The sequence below is a fragment of the Jaculus jaculus genome, chromosome 12 (assembly GCF_020740685.1).
Source record: "Jaculus jaculus isolate mJacJac1 chromosome 12, mJacJac1.mat.Y.cur, whole genome shotgun sequence".
Lineage (NCBI taxonomy): Eukaryota > Metazoa > Chordata > Mammalia > Rodentia > Dipodidae > Jaculus > Jaculus jaculus.
The window spans coordinates 102,556,705-102,578,129 of record NC_059113.1 but is presented as its reverse complement, the minus strand read 5'-3'; the positions used below and the strand labels follow the sequence as shown (position 1 = coordinate 102,578,129).

The following is a 21,425-nucleotide window of genomic DNA, read 5'->3' as shown; positions in this document are numbered from 1 at the left end:
CTAACAACAGGGTTTGATGATACACAGCCAGGCTTTTGAAAATATAGGTATCACTCCCTAAATGGAAATCATCATAGTATTTACAGTCATACTCTTTGAATCCAAGTAGCTGACTGGTGATGACACTTTTCCTGAGGAGCTAAACTAGCCTGGGGACTAATGGAGATAGTTGAACAATTTTTATATTGAGCTACTTTTCAGAACCTCATATAAGTCAGTGTGCGTGGCACTGTTAACGCTGACTTTAAAACTATAGTGTACTTTGTTTCTCTTCTTTGAAAGTCATTCTCTTAAAAATCCTATGTTCTGAAAGACAGACTAAAAGTTTGAAAGTCCATCAGTTCCTTAGAGAGAACACCTGAATCAAAGGGCCCTGGAGAGGGTATGATGAAAACTAACTTTAATTTTCTCTTGTTCCTCTCTGTCTCTCTCTCCTCTATTTATATTTTACAATACCTATCTATTTCTTCATTCTTTTCCCTTGGTGCTGCCCTGTAACTCCCAGTACCAGGATGCAGTGAACATCCACAATGAGCTATTGATCAGAGAAACCTACAAGGTTTCCCAAAAGAAGATAGACTTCTGTCAGGGCACTTGATTACTCACCAAAGGTTAATGGTAAGACCCTACTGCTGAAGACACCATATACTGTGATACAGAATATGGAGAGACTGGGTTGGAATCTGGAAGCGTGTCAGTCCCCAGACAGTTAGCTTGTTTAGTGCCAGAAGGTGCTACATGAGCAACTGGGGGAAAGTGGCCAACATCTGCCCAAGCAACTCATGGTCAAAGCTACTCAGCAGCAAACAACCTGATGTGATGTGCAATAGTGGCACACAGCCATGGTGGGTAACCAACTGCTCTTGAATTGGATAATGGATCTGCTCAGTGGAACAGAACCCAAAGCTAGAACTAGAAAACAAGTCAGATTCATATCTAAAAATTGAGTTTTCTCTCCAATATCAACCTGCCACCAACCTTGGGCTATACGAGGGCCTACATCTATTAAATTCTCTCTCAAATAATAGTGGTTATCCCATTTATCCAGTGCTGACTTCACTCTACACTGGAGAATCTGCTTCTCTTTTTCAGATAGATGCAGTATCTGAGGAGGGAATCAACCCATCGCACCTCACCAGGGCCCCAGCTGAAACCATAGAGGAATTGGGGAAATGAACAAGAGTGCTAATTTCTTGGTGAACCTGGAATCAGCACAAGGGTGAAGGAGAGAGACACAGGGAACATTCAACTCCTATCAAGCCAGATATCCAGAGACACAAAGGTTCCCAAGACCTCATCACTGGAATAGACCTAAAACGAACCTACCATGGCTCAGGGGAAATCATGGAAGAGGGACCAGAAAGACAGAGCTACATATTGGGGCATTATGCACAGAGACATTGCCTCTTCCCCATAAGTGATAGCTACCCTCACAATGCACAACTTACAATCCCCAACAGGGAGTGTCTGTTAGGAGGGAGGAGGACAAGGAGAAAGCTAACAATAAAACCAACATGTGCTGTTTGTACACTGAGTATGTACATAACTAACAAAGAAAAAATAATAAAAATCATATATTTTTCTCAAACCAAATGATGTAGAATTTTTATTTTACCAGTGAAATTAAACTGGTATCATTAAAACTAAAAGTTGTAACCCTAGGACCAAGGTGTTGCCTAACATGCATCATGTATAAAGCTCTGGTCTCTATACACACATACACAAAGGGACATGAGAAAAGGGGAGGAATGAAAAGGGTAGAGGGAAAGAAAGGAGAGGAATAGACAGGTGCAGGTGTAAAAGGAGGGAAAGGGGGTTAGTTGACATTCCAGAAACATTTTTTTAAGAAATCTCCGCAATGAAATCACAGCATTATTGTTCTTTATTGTTGCTAGTGGCATTTTGTGAAAATATCAAGTTACTTTAAATTCACAGATTGTATTCCTAACAATACAAAACTTCAGTCTTAGTACACAGACACACACATCACAAATCACATCACAAATACCTAAGAAAAATGAGCTATCAATCAAGATAAAGTCTTATTTTCCATTTCTGGACTTCAACTTTCTCATTAGGAGTTCATATGGCTTAACATGATAATGGGGGATTATCTCACATGTGTATGCATGTGTGTGAGCACTTTACTACTGTACTTTATAGGAAATCCTCAGGTGGTCACTGAAATCCCATTTACTCAGTCTTAGTTACATTAGTTAAATTCGAATATTATTGCATTTAACTTAGGCTGTAAGCCTTTTATATCTTGAAAAATTTGCTATTATGGCACTTATTCCTATGAATTCATAGGAATTAAATTGCTAATTCAAATTAAAATAGCCTTTCTCACAAATAGAATCAGAAATAACAAATATCAAAAAAGAAAATATGCATTACATGAGATATTGCATTAATGAGAATATTTTCACTTCAAAAGCTGAGAATGTACTTGAAATTTCCAGAACTATTTTATGCCATGTTTCATCTTACCCCTAATTGCTTATCTCCTAAAATCAAAAACATAAAGAAAAGAAAGAAAAGCCAACAATGAAATTACAACTGAAAATATACCAGCCTATTTTGTTATACATGATAGCAGTTAAATGAGAAAATATAATCCAGTGCAGAGGTGGAAAGTAAAGAATTATTAATCACTGTCATTTCTACTCAAAGCATCTTTAAGACGACACTATCACAAGCACCCTTTAGTTACATTGGCATTGCACCAGGGTGGAGGATGCTGATAGCTACATCACACTACACAGTTCAACTTGACTACAATGGCCTGTTGTGTCTATTTCATGCTCGATTGAGTATTGGTGGTGATTGTTACAGAACAGATGTATGCCCTCAAAAGGTTTGTTTTCTATTCATTTATTTTTTAATACAAAAGTTAAAGTACTGGAGTACATTTTTGACATGTTACATGAGAAGAGTGCAGACTAGGATTTATCCTCTGGGGTTTTTAATACTGCTTTATCGTCTCCTGGAATCCTAAAGTGTTCTCACAGGTTCGTGACATCCACAAAGGAGTCCAACCCTAACACCAAACGAACAAGCACAGGCTTGACTAGTCTACTCCTGAGGCTTTGCCTAAAAAGTTGGCATTGCCATCTTCCACATCTTTCTTTTGGAACCATGGCTTGGAATTTGTTCCTTGTTGATGATAGGCATCCAGGAAATGACAGATTCCTGGAATTTCACTGGGGAAGTTGGGTGGAAGTTCTTCCCTTGACCGAGGTGTAAACACAAACCCCGGGCAGTCTTTGAGTAATCTGGAAAGAGTAAATAAAGACATTAACACTTTATACTGACATAAATGTTTGACGGTTGAAGAAAACACAATATAACTCAATGAATAATACTAAACTAGTGATTTCACGTGAGATTGAAGGAATCATATGTTGTGAATAGATATCTCCACAAAAAAATACAATCAAAAATGAAATTTACAATCAAAGGTATAAAAACTAATATATTTTACTCCAGATAGAAATAAATAATTATTTAAAAATATTTTTGAATATATGATTTATATATACATAATGGAATTTAAAAACGCAAAATTACATTAAGTCCTAATATTAGCAAGTACACAGACATACAAACAACAATTTATTTATTTATTTTTATTTTTTAAACATTTTTATTTATTTATTTATTTGAGAGAGAGGCAGAGAGAGAAAGGAGAAGGAGAATGGGTTTGCCAGGGTCTACAACTACTGCAAATGAACTCCAGATGCATGCACCACCTTGTGCATCTGGCTTCATTGGGTCCTAGGGAATCAAACTAAGGCCCTTTGGCTTTGCAGGCAAGTGTCTTAACTGTTAAGCCATCTCTCCAGCCCCCACACATCATTTTAATGCTAATGAAAACAATTTCCTAAGTTGAAAACAATAAGACAATATCTATTTTTCAATCTATTAGTTACATAGATACTATTGCAAAGAAATCAAGGGCAAAATGTTGTGAAAGAAAGGTGCCGTGATATAAATGGTGTGAAAATAACTCTTTGAATATATGAATAGAATTTTGATGAATTTCTGATTAGCTTGGCTTAAATGAGCTTTAATTGCACATATCAACATTATTATTTGGTATGCATTTACAACACTTTGCCTTTTTAAAGTCAACTGTTGTCTTGTTACTTATAACATGTCCATTGTGCTAAATTCATTTTAAATTCAAATGTTACTGGATAATTTGCTGCCTCATTTTCCCATTTGTTTCTTTCATTATCATTCTCCATAATCAACCCTTTAGGCCATGGATGAAAAGTACTGAATAGTTCTGGGCTTTCAACCAACTCGTACATTAAAAAAAATATCATTTTTTGTCCAACTAGATCATGGTCTTCTTCTATTTACCAGTCTGTGGTATCTTTTCTAAATGAAATAAAATGATGGTTCTAAATTAGATTCGGTACACTGATGCTCTTTTATATACTGAACAAACAAACTGGATAGAAATCCAGTTGAATTGAATCTGAGTAGAACACAATGTGTGATATTCTGCTAACTTTTACCAATATCAATGGTAATATTACTTGTGCTCTCATCAGGACCATCGATGTTTTTCGATGACTAATATTTATAAAGCACTGTACTACTGCAAATAGGAAGCAGGAGAAGTTGTATCCAAGATGAAACTGTACTTGAGGTGAGTTGTAAGGAAGATAGGTGCTAACAGAAGATTATGGGAGGGTTATGGTGTCATGTAGCAATGCTGGCCTGAATTCCTTCTCTGCCTGCCTCACCCTCCCACGTTCCCAAGTGACAATATTCCAAGCGTATGCCACCATCCATGACCTGTGGGTCACTGCAATATTATTACTAATGAATGTGGGCTGGGTAGGAGGTAGATTTCTTCAGGTTATGGTAAATGGTAAATCAGTCAAGATAATTTAATTATTCATGAGTCACCCAAGAGGAAATATGAAATGTTAATGTATGATCTGGAGCTGTGTGGAGAATTATTGAATAGGCTAAATGTTCAAAAACCATTAGAGCCTTGAAAGTTCATTTGAAAATTGTATTTAATCTTTTTGTGGTGGTTGTTATGCTGCTCAACCTGGGCTCAAGAGATCTTCTCTGATGAGGTTCAAGAGGAGAGGGGCTGGGATTTCATGCACCAGCCCCAGCAGCTGGTAAAACAGTGATTCATACAAGATCAGACACCAGAGTGAAGAAAAACACAGTGATGGAATGACACCCCAAGATGAGAGAAGGAGAACAGGCCAGAGGCAGTGGGCCAGTGTAGCCTGGACCAAAAGAAAACAGCAAGATGTGGCCTCAGAAAGCCCCCACACAGACTGTGGTCAGGACGGCCTGCTCAGCTCTGCTCATCCGCCTGTCGCCCTGCTGGCCTGCTGGTAAGCAAGGGAGAAGAGAGAGCTAAGCTCCGTAGCAGCAAGAAGCACTGATGCCCTGGACAAGGATGTTCTAGTGACGAGGAAGGGGCCAAGGCTGATGGAGTGCCATAAAGGCCCAGTCAGAAGGCGCTGGAAAGAACAGTGAAGGTGAGTTTACAGAACGCCTCTGAGTTGTGCTGCATGAAGGAGCCGAAGTGTAAGATCATGACAGGAGACTGATTTGGAAATAAGCAAGGGCTGTGTTTTCGAGAGATTAAATTATAAGATATACTGGAACTCTCTAGAGAGTAAACATTCCATCCAAGAGAAAGGGAATCACAAACAGAAAACAGTTGTTTTCAATTAGCAAAGTTCTCAAGAAGGTGGCAGGAAGTAGCAAAGTTCTTTGAGCAGGGTAGGGTAGCTGACCCAGTGCGGCAGGGGCAAAAGGCAGAGACAGGGGACTGGGGCCACAGTGTTGATTCAGCATGAGGACAGGACAGCTGTCACCCATCGCTCAGCGCTTAATGTGAAATGGAAGCTAGGCTTTTAACTGGAAATTAAACACTGTTAGGGCTTCCAGGGTGTGTGTGTGGGGGGGCAAATGCTCTGAGACAGGGAGATGTCTGCTGGGTGTTAATTAGCATCTATACAGATTAAAGTAAATCTATACAGATTAAAGAAAACATGCATGTGTGTGTGTGTATGGACACAACATACATAGGACAGATAAATCGTTATTAAATGACTTATTTTCTTATTAAACATGGAAAAATCATGCCACAGTGGAGGATGTAACTGATTTAGGTTGCCCTCTGCTTGTCAAGTAGACAGAAGAAGAGGATCTTACCTTTCTTTTTTCTTTTGTGCTATACAAGGGATTAAACCTAGAAGGGTCTCACGTATGGGGGCTGAGCACTGTACCACTGAGATACATATATCTCCGGCCCTCTTTTGACTTTTTGTTTTGAGATGCGCTTTAAATAACCTGCCTGGACTAGCTTGGGCATCACTCTGTACCCCTGGCTAGCCTCCAACTTTGAGTCCTTTTGTGTCAGCCTCTGGAGTAGCTGGGATTACATGCCCAGGCCACCAGACCCAGAGCAGGGCGCTTGTTGACCGTGGCTTCTATATGATTCTGTCAACATTTGCTGCTCATCCACACGACTTCACGTAGTGAAGTTTCTCTAACGATCTGATAGTGTTCCTCACTGAAATCCCTCCCGTTTTCCTGTTGTTTTATCATGAGGAATGTGGCCCTTGTTCTCGGTTGCAGGGTGAGAGGAACCTTCCCAGCTAATGAACTGTCCTTCGCTGTTCAGGAAGCCTTTAGACTGCACCTGAGTTTATGCTAATGTGGCAACTCAGAATGGGGCCAGGACTCCAGAAAATTAACCAGGTAAAGGCAGGGTTGAATTTTGGGCTAAAATGAATTGGGGAAGGGGAAAAGGAAGGATCATTGGGAACTGAGTTCTAGTACCAAGCTAGTGAGCCAATCCATTCTATCTACAGAAAGGAATTCAGACAGAAAGCCTTGAAGCCACATAGTTTCTTCATTATGGATCCACTGGCAGAGCAGATAGATGGTATGTCCCTGGGATCTCATGGGAGGGATCATGGGAGATCTGCATTCCAGATCTACCCAGATCTCGCTCTACCTGCCTCTTCACTTGGATTGTCCTGATTTATATTGTTCATAACTAAACTCTGAGGAAAAGTGTAGCTCTTGCTGGAGTAGAAAGGACTAGATGACTGTTTGACTTGAGGGTGTCTTAGGAACATATGAATGTGCAGCTAACTGGTCATAAGTGTTGTTGTCTGAGGGACCCTGAGTACAACTTGGCTATGAGGTACGCCCCCCATAAGTCATTGCTATAATTTCTCTGCATTTGAGTAGCTAGTGTTAAAACTGTGTAGCTTAGCAATACCACAATGTCTTATACCAATGCTAACTCCATAAAACCTAATAGTGAAACATTTTAATGTTAAATGAAGATGTTAAGAATTAGTATATTCTACTGCAAATATTCCATGAAGAGAATGGAATATTTTAAAGCAAGTTAATGTGAGGATGATGTTATTGATTTTCATTTATTTATAAGATTACCTGAGCAGTAGGTAAAGAAAATGGATCAAAGCAACAGGAAATAAAAAGCCATTCTATAGAAATGGAAAATCATCCTTTTTAAGGTCTTAATGAACTAGTACCTGTAAGTTGTTGGGCTGACGTTGATTTTCCGTGGCACACTGCAGGACTCAAACTTGTTAGCCAGAGTGACGTTGTTTCCAAAGAGACAGTAACGGGGCATTTTCACTCCAACCACTCCAGCAAACACTGACCCAGAGTGCAACCCAATCCGCATCTGAAAGCAAAAGTAACGCAAGGTTCGGGGGTCACTGGCAAACCGCTTTCCATGGGCACCTCTCATTCCAGTGTACCATTTAAACATATCCACCAGTAACTCAAACCACAACTCTCCTTCCCTCAAAAACTCCACTCAGCTTCCCTTAGCTGCCCATGCAAAGGGACATGGCCAGGGCCGGGTCATGGCCACACCTCGTCACTCTGCCGTTACATGTTCGGGTTCATTTCTTTCGCCCCTCTTCAACACCTGTGTCAGACGTGCACTCACGCTTCTCGTGAGCACCGTGACAAAATAACTGGGAATCTACAAGCTTCTCCCATGAACCTGCTCTGCCCAGCAATAAGAAATACGTCATTTCTGGTCCCGAGCAAGTACTTTTCAACGCAGTGATAGGCCAGGGCAAATAAAGGTAGTATTCACAATCTAAAATGTCTATTTGTTTGTTTGTTTTCTAAATATATATATATATATATATGTGTGTGTGTGTGTGTGTGTGTGTGTGTGTGTGTGTGTGTGTATATGTGTGTGTGTGTGTTTGTGTGTGTGTGTGTCTGTGTGTGTGTGTGTGTATATATATATATATATATATATATATATATATATATAATTTATTTATTTATTTATTTATTTTAGAGATAAAAAGAGGGAGGAGAGAGAGAGAGAGGAAGAGAGAAAGAGAGACTGGGCATGCCATGGCCTCCAGCCACTGCAAACAAATTCCAAATGCATGCACTCCTTGTGCATCTAGCTCATGTGGGTCCTGGGGAATTGAACCTGGGTCCTTTGGCTTTGCAGGCAAATGCCCTAACCATTAGACCATCCCTCCAGTCCCCCCTCTTTTAAATTAGGCACAGTGACCTTCACTTGTAGTCCTAGCTATTCAGGAGGCAGGAGTTTGAGGCCAAGCAAGCACTGATTCCAAAAATAAAAATAGGGTGTTGAAAAGACATTTGCTTTAAAATAACTTTATGCCAAACATTGTTCTCTTATTCAAAAGATTAGGAGCCAAGGAAAGGAAATTGCAATATTTAAGCAGAAAAGGCAGAGGCAAAGGAAAATCAGTGTGGCTGTGTCCAAGACCCCAGGGATTGCAGTCTATGAGATCTACACACTGAACTCAAGTTCAGATGCAGGCAATATGAAACTTGGGTCATGCCTAGATTTAAGAGGCATCCTGGGGTATGTTGTGGTAAAAGCTTGGGAGTTACTGCTAAAGGGACCTTGGGATGGCACACTTTCATATGGCAGCAGCCAAGATCTAATTATTGGATAATCTGAGAGGATGCAGGCATGCTTAGAGTCCTGTTGCAACAAACAAGTTAATAGACTGTAAATTACAACAAACCATGTTTATTGGTTTCAGATTCTATGTCTAGTTACCCACGTGAAGAAAGTTTTTATTAGGTTGATGATGTGCTTTAAAGTAAGGCCGTGGGCTAAATAACTTAGATGTCATTTAGGAATCAGGTGTTTTTTTGTTTTTTCTTTTTTTTTTTTTAACTTATAGTTACAGCTAACTTTATGTCTTTGCTAGAAATGTCCAGAATTTTCTGGGTTTTTTTTTAATGTTTTTTTTTAATTTTAATTTTTATTTATTTGAGAGCGACAGACACAGAGAGAAAGACAGATAGAGGGAGAGAGAGAGAATGGGCGCGCCAGGGCTTCCAGCCTCTGCAAACGAACTCCAGACGTGTGCGCCCCCTTGTGCATCTGGCTAACGTGGTACCTGGGGAACCGAGCCTCGAACCGGGAGTCCTTAGGCTTCACAGGCAAGCGCTTAACCGCTAAGCCATCTCTCCAGCCCCAGAATTTTCTGGTTTTAAGGTGTCAAATCATCAGCTCTGCAACAATTTCAAATAAAAGCAGCTACATTGTAAATTAGGAAATTGGCCCCCTAAGCATTTGTTTTCACTCAAAGAAAGACTTCTGTTGAGAAATAATGAAAGCCAAAGAGAATTCTATTTCCCAAGGAAATCTTGAATGGGAAATTCCTAGAAGCCTTCTGTTCCAAGATCATTTTTGGCATAGATATTTGCTCCTCCTCCGTCTTAGGATCAACAAGCAGTACCTGAAGGGGTCCCTAAAGTTTGCTTCCCCCTTTGTTTGTGTGAGTGTGTATGTGATCAATCAAGCCTTAGGTCCTGTCTTTATAACACTAGCAATTTCCTAAGCCTGCGTGGCTGGAAGGGAATGAGAACACTAGTGGGAAAGTAAGTGACTGACACGCACATGTAACAACCTTGGACAAAACTTCAGAGTGAAAGAAAGAAAAGAAGATAGTTTTAAAAAATTATTTCAATTTCACTGCATGATGGGTTTGTTAAAACTGCCAAGATGTTTTCCCCAAAGTGCATGAACATCTCAATTCACAGGTCACTAAAGCTAACGTTTTGTTAGCCAGCTTACTACCTCTTAAGCTAGCTATAAATAATTCTCCCAAAGGCAATAACTTAAACTACACATTTATAAAATAGCAAAAAAATCATGGTTATTAATTCTCACTTCTGCAAATATACATTATTCTGGGACCTCTGGCACCTGAAATGCTTACAATATTATATGCCTGGGAAATATTTCTGGGTTTGTAGTCAACATTCTAAGGTAATATGCACTCCTGAAGTTGCTAGAAACTAAATGCAACAAATTCCAAAAGGTCTGGAAGGTTCTAAATGTTCTTACTCGGGGTTAATCTTATGACTACATCAACTGCACGAGACTTGGAAGGTGGTCTTTCCCCAAAGACTTGGTCTTTTTTTCTATGAGCACAGTTGTGGTGGGCCTTTGAGATTTCAATGCCATGTTAGCAGAGAGTCAATTCTGGTCACACGTATTGTGCCAGTCATGAAGTCTGATTCCCATCTTGCTGATTCAAATGAGAAAAGGTAAAGTATCTTCCTGTAACCAGCAGTAGAGGAAGGCAGTTGTCTGAGCACTGTCACTGCCTGCCTTGGCTATGGTAGAGCAGCTCTGACCTCAGCCTCAAGACCAGGGATAAAGCCATGGCTCGCTGTGTATCTTTTGGGACCATTTTTTTGAAAGCCAAATTTATAAACAAATGGTTGCCCCAATCATCTAAATGACATGCAAGCCATTTCATAGCTTATTATAAATTTCTTTTTTTTCTTTTTTTTTAATTATTTATTTATTTACTTGAAAGCGACAGACACAGAGAGAAAGACAGGTAGAGGGAGAGAGAGAGAATGGGCGCGCCAGGGCTTCCAGCCTCTGCAAACGAACTCCAGACGCGTGCGCCCTCTTGTGCATCTGGCTAACGTGGGACCTGGGGAACCGAGCCTCGAACCGGGGTCCTTAGGCTTCACAGGCAAGCGCTTAACCACTACACCATCTCTCCAGCCCTCTTTTTTTTCTTTTTATGTTTGGAGGTAGAGTCTCACTCTAGCCCAGGCTGACCTGGAATTCACTATGTAGTCTCAGGGTGGCCTTGAATTCATGGTGATCCTCCTACCTCTGCCTCCTGAGTGCTGGGATTAAAGATGTGCACCACCACGCCCGGCTCATAAATTTCTTCCTGCTTAAATAACTTTGAAAAGATTTTGCTCTTCACAAGAAAACCTGACTAACATACTAGATACTTTTGCATGGGTATGTGTATGGGGTGGGTATGTACATGTGTATGCATGCCTTTTTGTATGTGAGTGGATTTTCATGTGTGTGCAGGTACATGTGTACTTGTGTGAGTAAAAGAGCAATGTTGGTGTATCCCCAGGCACTCTCCGTCTTAGTTTTCTTTTTAAATGTATTTACTTATTCACTTGAAAGAGAATGAGAGACAGACAGATAAAGAGAGAATGAGAGAAAGGCCGAGAGATGTGAGTGTTGGCATGAAAAGGCCTCCTGTTGCATATTCCCTCTTGTGCATCTGGCTTTACATGGGTACTGCAGAATTGAACATATGTAGTCAGGCTTTGCAAGCAGCACCTTTAACCACTGAGCCATCTCTCCAGCCCACTCATCTTAGTTTATGAAACAGTATCATGCACAGCATCTAGAGCTCACGGACATGGCTAGACTAGCTAGCCAGCAAGCTCTACAGATCTTTCTGTCTCTACTTCCCCAGTGCTGGGATGCCAGGTGCATTACCAACACTTGATTTTAGATGGAATTCCTAGTTCAAGTCCTCAAGCTTGCACAGCAAGGGTTTTACCCACTAAGCTATGTCTCCAGCCCCACAGAAGGCTTTGGGTGATCACGTGACAAGCATGTGCTCCGGCATGATCTGTCATCTGCTTTACCTTGATCGGTTCTCCGTGGGGAGACATGACTTCATCAGAGAGCTCCATCATCTTCAGGGCCATCAGTGCTATCTGGACAGCATGGGTGTCGCTCTCCCTGTGTAGGCCCCCTGCGACGCAGTAAGCATCACCAATGGTCTCCACCTAGGCAGAATAGGTTTTTTAATGGTGTCATCTCAAGCTCAGGAAGACCCACCACAAATAGCACAGTAGTAGACATTAAGGATTATACAGGGCTCAGGCCCTGGGAGAGTCAGGACAAGTGAGATAGCCTCCCCAGTAATGTCTGCTCCCAGGAACTTCCCATGTTGCAGACCTCTGAACTCACAGCAATACACGGAGGTAACATGGGGGCCAGTTATCCTCTACATTAAACTTGCCATCAATTCCCTGTTCAGGTTATCCTCTTTTAACTATAGAGAATAGCATTTTTTTGGCAGGGGGTTGAGTTAGGGTGATCCTCCTACCTCCTATCTCTGCCTCCCGAGTGCTGGAATTAAAGGCATGTACCACTATGCCCAGATTAGAGAATAGCTTTAATATAAACAAATGGTATATTTTAGATGCATGACTTTTGATACTGAGATCATTTAAGTATCATAAAATCATGCTTTGTATGAAGTCACCCCTCAATGAACGTCATGAATGTAACAAAAATGTTTGATGTAAAACAAAGGCACTAATGGTCATTAAAGTAAGACAGAGATGCTTTTCTAAAGGACTTCTGGGAACCTCAGCAGTTTATTGTGTCTGTGTGGATATTAATCATCCAGAGTAGGACAGAAATCAAGTTGTCAAGTTGGGAGATTAAAAACAATAGAGCTGGGTGTGGTGGTACATGCCTTTAATCCCAGCAGAGGTAGAGGTAAGAGGATGGCATGAGTGCCTGGCCACCCTGAGACCACAGAGTGATTGAATTCCAGGTCATCCTGGGCTAGAGCGAGATACCCTACCTCAAAAAAACAAAATAATAATAATAAATAAATAAATAACAATATTACTTTGAAAACTGTTGGAAATAAAGCTGTTATTTATATTCCACATGTGGAAGCATCATTTTCTTTATTTCTGTCCCTACCAGTAACTTGTTTTTCCTTTGTGGTACCCGCTACAGAAAACTAAATGCACCTGTAAGTCCATTTCGTTATGATCCATGAGTAATTGTAAGAGTTGTGTTTTCTTTCCTCTATTTATTATAGCATATTATAACATATATTCTTATTCCAGGACTCTATTATAAAGGGATACAGAGAGGAAATGAACAGCAAAAGGAAGGGCAGAACTTTAATAATTACCTTTGATAACTTGCCATTCCCAGAGGAAATGCTAAACTGATAATCATGCCTCCAGATGTTCCTTACCCTGTCTTTCTGCTAACTCCAACTTTTTTTTTTTTAATTTTTATTTATTTACTTGAGAGCGACAGACACAGAGAGAAAGACAGATAGAGGGAGAGAGAGAGAATGGGTGCACCAGGGCTTCCAGCCTCTGCAAACGAACTCCAGATGCATGCGCCCCCTTGTGCATCTGGCTAACGTGGGACCTGGGGAACTGAGCCTCGAACCGGGGTCCTTAGGCTTCACAGGCAAGCGCTTAACCGCTAAGCCATCTCTCCAGCCCTAACTCCAACTTTATAGTCTTCCATCTAAAAAATTATTTATGAGAGAGATAGGGAGTATGGGCCTCCTGCTTCTACAAACAATTTTCCGATGCATGTGCCACTCTGTGGTGCCTCTGGCTTACATGGGTACCAGGGAATTAAACCCACACCTTTTACGCCCCGCTACAACGCCTTTATCTCAGCCCTGGCTTTATCGTCTGATTCTGTTTCACACACATGCTGTTGTTCCAATGTCTCTGGGCTCCTGTCATCTCTTAAACATACAAAGCATGAACTCATAAATTGTTTATTTGCTTGCAATAAACTGTAGGCATCTATCTATCTGTTCCTTCACATCTTTCTCCTTTCTCTCTGTGTAAAGCATCGCCTTATTAGAAAGGTTTGTTTGAAGTACCTCTGCAATGAGATGCGTTTTATCCTCAGCATCGCACCCCCCCCCCCACCGCCGCCACTTAACATGCGTTATCTCTTCTTCTTAACAATGCACTAACAGGAAAACTTTAAACGTCCTCCACGGCTCTGTGCCTCCCCCACTACACTGTCAGTGCTCTGAGGTTTCCATCACATTAACTGTCCAGTAATGACTGAACAGGTAGCAAAATTTTCCTATAATGCTTTCTTCAGGAATGAGTTAATAAGAAGTGCTCATACAAATGTGGATCAGCACACACAATTTAAGATTATGGCTGCCCACCTACACTCTGAGCTCAGTGCCTGTTCTTCCTGAACACGGTCCTTTTTGTACCAGCCATCACATCATATAGAAATCAGGTACTTATTCCCACTCTTCTCCCCCACCTCACATGTAAACTCTTCTCTCAGAGATTGTGTTTCCCCTTTTCTGTATTCTTCATTGCCCACTCATGTACACAAATTCTGGATAATGAGTAAAGCAATCTACTAAAACAATAAGGGAATACAGAAATGAACAGGAAACAAAAATCAAAATACTGAAATCAAATAAAGCCCTGGCTTAACCAGCTCTTCTAACAAATAAGGTTGAATACTCTTAAGAACTTGTTTGGATTTACATTATACATGCTAAATTGTAAATACAAATATTTACATTGTAAATACTAAAAGTATCCCATGGCTAACACCACTTCTCCTTTATTTTCAGTGATCAAAGGGTGTTTTCACACCCAATGTGTGATATAAGAGAGGGGATGGTAAGAGGTAGCTACATCTGGATTAATTACTCAGGGGACTCTAAAGCTACAGTCCTTGTTTGGAAGGAGCATGGTTTCCACGTTGTTGATATGGTACTCATAACTTGTAAGATGGAAGAAGGCAAACTCTGCCAGCTATCACAACAATTTGCAATGAAAAAAAAAAAAAAAGACTTCCTTCTCACAATTTTGAGGCCAGAACCATTCTCAAGAGAGAAAACTATTAGAAATAAACAGTAAATTCCATAAGAGGCCATCAAACTTAACCTAACTGGTGCCAATTGTTTTATCTGTAATTCAACATGGACTTTTTTTTTCCCCTCCTTAAGAATTATGGCTCTGTCTGGAATTTCCTGTTAGAAATTTCAAAAGGGAAGGTTTCTGCTTCTAGCATCTCCAAGGAAACAAGGCAAGGGTTTATGTATTCCCATAAATCATATTTGCTATTTCCTCAATAATTTTTTTTTTTCATTTCATGTTGGGCCAAGTTCTAGAATACCAGATTTCTATGTGACAAGTTAAATAGATGATTTAAGTCAAAAATGACGAGGGCTTCATTCTAAATGCCACTGGCTAAAGGGACACAAAATCATTTACATAAGTAAAGCCTTTCCATTTTAAAGAAGCAGACAGAACTCAAACATTATTTTCTCTCCCTCTTCCTAAAATTAAAAAAAAAATTAATATTATTACCATATTAGGTGTCTAGGACAGAAAAGTCCACCTGCATCTTTAATGCTTAGAAAGATATCTGTTTGAATGTCAATAAATCCCAGAAACCTAGTCTACAACATCACCTACCACTAATTTCATTACAATCCTGTTCACAGAGTATGTAGGACGCATTGTGTTATTCACCCTAGTCAACTCTATGGGTGGATATTATCTTTCTTTCAGAAATGAGAAAGGTAATGCATGTGTTCAGTTCCAAAGGAAGAAGGGCCCAGTGGGCAGGATTTGTAGGAAGGACTCTTGTACTCTCTGTGTCTGCTTTTAGCCATGCTGTAAAAAAAGGATCTAGCAGGTTATTTTGATGTCCCTATCACTGTCTGTGAAATGTATCACATAACTCAGCATTGAGTTTAACTACTTAAGGATGCTTTTTATAATCCTCATTTTTTCATTACTTATAAAGGCACACAGGATAAATTTCCCCCACGTGAGTCATACCTTTAAGTAGCTCATGTACCACCACGCCCATGGTGTTGTGCCTTATCCTCGAAGGCTACTCTCTACCTTTCCACAGGTCCTCCATTCACACTGTGCTCTCTCCACTCCATGCTCCTCTTTTGACAAGACAATATGGCATACCTTTCCTGGAATAATTTGCTCTGTTTCTGAGCGAAACTTGAGCTATTTCTGGCAGAAGGACACCCCCATAATTAATACCCAATGCCTGTTTCCTAGCTATAACCTGCATGATCCCAGCGGAGAAAGCTTGCCATTAACACTGCAATTCACGTCGTTCCCCAAGGTGACTTCTGCCCGTGGCACCATCACTGTCCTGTGGTCCCTACCTTGTAGACGTCCAGCTCGCCACACTGCCGGTCAAAGCGTGTGTAGAGGGCATTGAGCATGGTGATGACCTGAAGGGGCGAGCAGTGGGAGCAGATGGCCGTGAAGCCCACAATGTCTGAGAAGAGCATGGTGACATTATTGAACTTCTTGGCTTGGACCACTTGCCCTTGCCAGAGCTGCTGGGCCACCTCACAGGGAAAGATAGAGCAGAGAAGGTCCACGGTCTTCTTCTTCTCCTCCTCCAGGGCTTGGTGGGCATGCTCTAGCGTGGCCTTCAGCTTCCCCAGCCTCTTCTTCAGGCCATCCTGAGCCCTTGCTTGCTCCCCTATCAAGACCACATCCCTCAGGGCGTTATGGATTGGGATGTCAGACAGATAGAGCCCACGTCCTGTAAAATCTTCCAGTCTGTCCACACAGGGTGACCCCAAGAACAGGACCGCACTGGACTCAACAATGTAGATCATTTGGCCTTTGAGATCCATAACCTGTAGGGCAAAGGGGAACCAGTTACTATGTGGAACCAGTTACTGTGTGTGGTTGAGTCAAGTTCCCTCACCTTCCCGACACCAAAGGAGAGGAAGCAGATATGGAGAAAATAAATCTCTTTGTGTTTGAACTCAGTTTGATTTCCAGTTTGCTATAAAAGAACAATATACCTTTTTTTTTTCATACTCTCCGCTTGCTTTAAGTCCTAAAATGCACGTAGGCATTTGAAGAATATCAGAACATTTGCTACAGAGAAATTATAATTTGCCAGAAACAATGTAAACATTCTGCCTTCAAAGTCTCACAAGGCAGCAGGATTTTATTGCTACATTTTTTAAGTATTTTCATTAATTTAATCTGGACTTCTCCTTTTGCATACTTTGTGGTATTTATAAGGAGCTAGTCTCTTCCCTCTATCCTTTCCTCCCCTTATTTCTTTTTTCCTTCTTCCTTCCTTTTCTTCATTCTCTATCTTTCTTTTATTCCTTTGTCTCTTCTATTTTAGCAAGCTTCTCTTTGTCTCTTATCCATGAGTTAATTGTTGTACCTAGAAAGTATGAAGGTTTAAAGGCCTCTAAATAAGTACAGACATTTCTCTCTCCTGAGTTAAACCATCAGATCAATCATTTGAAAGTCATTCTTTCTCCAGACACTCCCAGTAAAATAGCTTTGTCTTCACTTTTGCTTTAAACACCTAACAAAACCTGCCCTTCACTATACAAGCAGAAGAAATAAGCCATTCAGGGGAAAAAGTGAACTGTCCCCAGGGTGCCTCCAGAGACTTGGGGTTTCAGGTGATCATTCTGTTTCACGAGATTTGCTTGCACACAAGTAGACTATTATACACATGTGTGTCCACAGCAGCAGAGTCAAGAGCTGTCCCAATGTGCTTGAACAGGACACGAGATGAACAAAGTGTACCCCTGCCATGCACTGCTGTGCCCACCTCCCCACCCTCCAAGTGCTAAAGCACACCTGGACCCAACCGTGGACAAGTATGGCCACAGTCTGAAGCTAATATATATTTTTTTTCTGCAAGTAAACATACATGCAAGTCATAATTTTGGTATTTTGTTGCAATGGCTATCTTTGAGTAGTAACCATGTTTAAGGATCTAGATAAGCTTTTCTATGGTAAAACTAAGAAAATAGCTGCTTCCATTTTGAGTAACGGTGGTTCTAAGGCCTCTTATTAAGTTTTGCTCTCAATGCCAAATATGAATTCACAACGTTCATTCTTTAGACCTACTAGTTAGTGAAGTCCTTTTTCTTTTTTTTTTTTTTTAAATTTTTATTTATTTATTTGAGAGCGACAGACACAGAGAGAAAGGCAGATAGAGGGAGAGAGAGAGAATGGGTGAGCCAGGGCTTCCAGCCTCTGTAAACGAACTCCAGACGCGTGCGCCCCCTTGTGCATCTGGCTAACGTGGGACCTGGGGAACCGAGCCTCGAACCGAGGTCCTTAGGCTTCACAGGCAAGCGCTTAACCGCTATGCCATCTCTCCAGCCCGTGAAGTCCTTTTTCATGAGATGGCAGAACATGTGCATTCCATATCAATAAACCAAATTTATTACTTCTCTATTACATTGAATAAAGTCCATTTTGCTGCCTCTTATAACATGCAGTTTTTGGTTTATTTTTCCTGAAACAATATTCATTATTATTCAAACAAATTAAGCTATCTGATAATAGTTTGAACTTTTTTGTTGTTGTTGTTATTCATTTAATATCTTCTAATTTAGTTTTCAAAAACACTACTAGATTTTTGAAACTTTTTTTTTAAAATAGGGCCTCATGTAGCCCAGGCTGACCTTCAACTGGCTATATAGCTTAGGATAACATTGAACTTCCATCTTCCTGCCACCACTTCCCACGTGCATATGGAATTGCACCCAGTTTCTGAGGACTTAGGGATCTAGTCCAAAGCTTCCTGAATAATAAGCTAGCACTTTACCAACTAAGCTGTCTCTCCAGCCCTCCATTAGGATTTTAAAACCCAAATTCCATTCAATAAGTATGTGTGAAGTAATGAATGGAATAGGCAAGTGAATGAATGAAGGAAGTATTTTAAATTCCTTCAGTGGTTTAAACACACACATGTCATAAAATAACTTGATGTGGTATATACAAATTTGTCACCTGGTTTCTGGCCCTGAAGCCTTGAATCACTGCTGTACTTTTAAAGATGACATTACTGTTTTTCTTACCCTTGAAGACTTCTTCACGGAGTTGTCCCATCTTTTCACTCGGATGACAAATTGCATATTCAACATTGTCATTATCCCGCTATAGGTCTGGTTAATTTTTGGAGTCAGGATTTCGAAGAACTCTTCAAAGTTCGGCTTCCCTTGAAGGTCCCTCTTGTTCACCAGCCTTCTGAGACCGTTGCCCAGCTGCAGGATGGTCAGGTCTCTGTCGAACATGAAGTGGAACGGGAAGGTCTTACAGAAGAGTGATGTGGGGATCACCAGGGAGGACTGGGGCTTGCCTGGGGACAATGAAGGTTTAGTGCTTTTCACGTGCACAGAGTAGAGCAGGTAGGGCTGGTTGACAAACTCCGGGCAGTCGCTGCGGAAGCAGGGAGGCATTAAGGACACCTCCACTTGGCTTTCATACAGTATATGGGCAGCTGCCTTAATGATGCCAGGGAGGACCAGGGCGGTGGTTCTCTTGGGGAAAAAGTAGTAAACATTTAAGAAGTCGTGGTCTTGGTCAAGGCACAGGATGGAGGCATCTTCTAGCCTACCCTTCCTCTCCGCCTCTTGACAGTGGCTGCTCTGTTTCAGAAGGGTGCTGAAACTGTTCAGAAAGTCCTTCAGGGTACCTCCAACCACGCCCAGGATGCGCTCATCTTCCTCATAGCAGATTTTGAAAAGCTCCTCACCAAGGGTGTCTTTGACCTCCTCCATGGGGACTCCTGAAATATACCCAACAGGGATTTTGTCAACTCCAAACCCTGGGTTGGACCCTTACCTGCATCCGGGATATAGTTTATGTGTTTCAACCCAAATCAAATGCTCATATTCAAACTGTTGACATGGATGATGTTTCAGAATTCTGATAAATCTTATATAAATCCCCTATACAAGCTGTACATGATGGTGCATGCCTTTAATTCTAGCACTTGAGAGGCTGAGGTAAGAGGATTGCCATGCATTCAAGTCCATCCTGGCTATAGTGAGCTCCAGGTCAGCCTTGAGTACAGTGAGACTCTGACCCAAACAAGCAAACAACCAGTCCCTAAATAAAACATGAGCAATTTAGCATATCTCTATCAGGATGAAGTGCATTTCTGTCAAAGCTTGTCTGACTTCTATCCCTCCATCCAGACAGTGTGGAACTGTGTTAAGTATCACACCTGAAATTAAGTTAAAATCACTGGGCATGAAATTCAATTTTGTCTGAGAAAATTTCAGGGATGTTTCTCCTTGTTATTTGGATATTCACATAAAATTTCATTGTTCCCATTCAACATTTCCTTCCCAAAGTTCCCTTTCTTCTTTTCAGTCTGCGAACTACATTTTTCTCTTGTAGTGCAGGGGAAAATAATGCTGCCCTCTTCAAGGCACCTCTGTGATGTGTGAGAATTATGTTTAGAGTAGTGCCTGGCTCCTAAGAAGGGCTCAATATAAACTAGTCATTGTTATTGTTATAATTCCTAACAACTGGTACTTTCTCTCTAACACTGTGTAATCACTTGGTCTGCATACTTCAATTTGGAAAAGAGTTCTACAGCAGTCACTCATCTTATTTTCTCCCCAGAGCTCATTGTTAATGTGAGAACTCTGCTAGCCTACTTTTCCCATGATTGCCTTTGACCTTGAAAAATGTTTATACCTTGTTGAGCAGTGTTTTCATGGACAGATGAGGAAGACATAGTTTGGTTTAAGACCAAAGACTGAGAATGTCTGAGTCACCATCCCATCTAGCCTTATCTACATCTCAACCAATAAACATGATAAGAAGAGGAAACTTTTGAGCCACATAAAAGATGCAGTATAAGAAAGGGTTACTCTGCACCAACACAGTACATAGCTCAAATGGTTCATAAGAGAGGCACTGACATAAATATGAGTATTTGGGGAGACATGTTGGCTTCACAGAAAAGACATGTGGCTCCTAATCACATATACTTAATTCCATTACCTGCTGCAACTGCTTGGTCTGCAATTATTTTTTCGAAGTCTTCTCTCTCCAAAGATTTCCTGGAAATAATTCAGTATCTTAAATTATAAGCTGATAAATGAATGCTGAAATTTCAGGTTATTTATAAGCTACATCAAGAGTGTCCAAAGATCACTTTCTCAAATCATTTCTGGATTTGAAACTATACGTGGAAGAAGCAGCGAATTGTCCAGGCCCAAACAAGGTGAGAAAATCCTAACTACACGCAAAGGTGCTTTGGAGGTTCACTTTACATAGACCAATAACTAAAGAGAATGGATCTCCATTGTTAGGGAACTAGAAATACCTGCTGATTGGGGTGGGGGGGATGTTGTCGGGAAAAGGGTGGAGTGTAATGGCAGGATTTGGGATAAAAGTGATGATAATAAATCCTCAGGATGGTTGTGATCATTCAACAAAAGCAAAGTAAATCCACCTGCAGTATATTCCATGTTTAAGCATCACTGCATTCTTTTTAACCCTATTTTTCTAAAGCT

The 21,425-nt window shown here is 40.8% G+C and overlaps 1 protein-coding gene across 3 annotated transcripts in view; it reads right to left on the bottom strand.

The window, feature by feature from the left end:
• Positions 1-1,864: 1,864 nt before the first annotated feature.
• Positions 1,865-21,425, bottom strand: part of Gucy1a1 (guanylate cyclase 1 soluble subunit alpha 1) — a 60,601-nt gene continuing 41,040 nt past the window's right edge. For all 3 annotated transcript variants that reach the window (XM_004655884.2, XM_045131568.1, XM_045131569.1), the window contains exons 4-9: positions 20,911-20,969; positions 18,972-19,681; positions 16,278-16,763; positions 11,971-12,114; positions 7,560-7,714; positions 1,865-3,275 (exon numbers count right to left, since the gene is read on the bottom strand). In XM_004655884.2, coding sequence (XP_004655941.2) covers positions 3,071-3,275; positions 7,560-7,714; positions 11,971-12,114; positions 16,278-16,763; positions 18,972-19,681; positions 20,911-20,969 — 1,759 coding nt within the window. In that variant the 3' untranslated portion in view covers positions 1,865-3,070. The remainder of the gene's footprint in view (positions 3,276-7,559; positions 7,715-11,970; positions 12,115-16,277; positions 16,764-18,971; positions 19,682-20,910; positions 20,970-21,425) is intronic.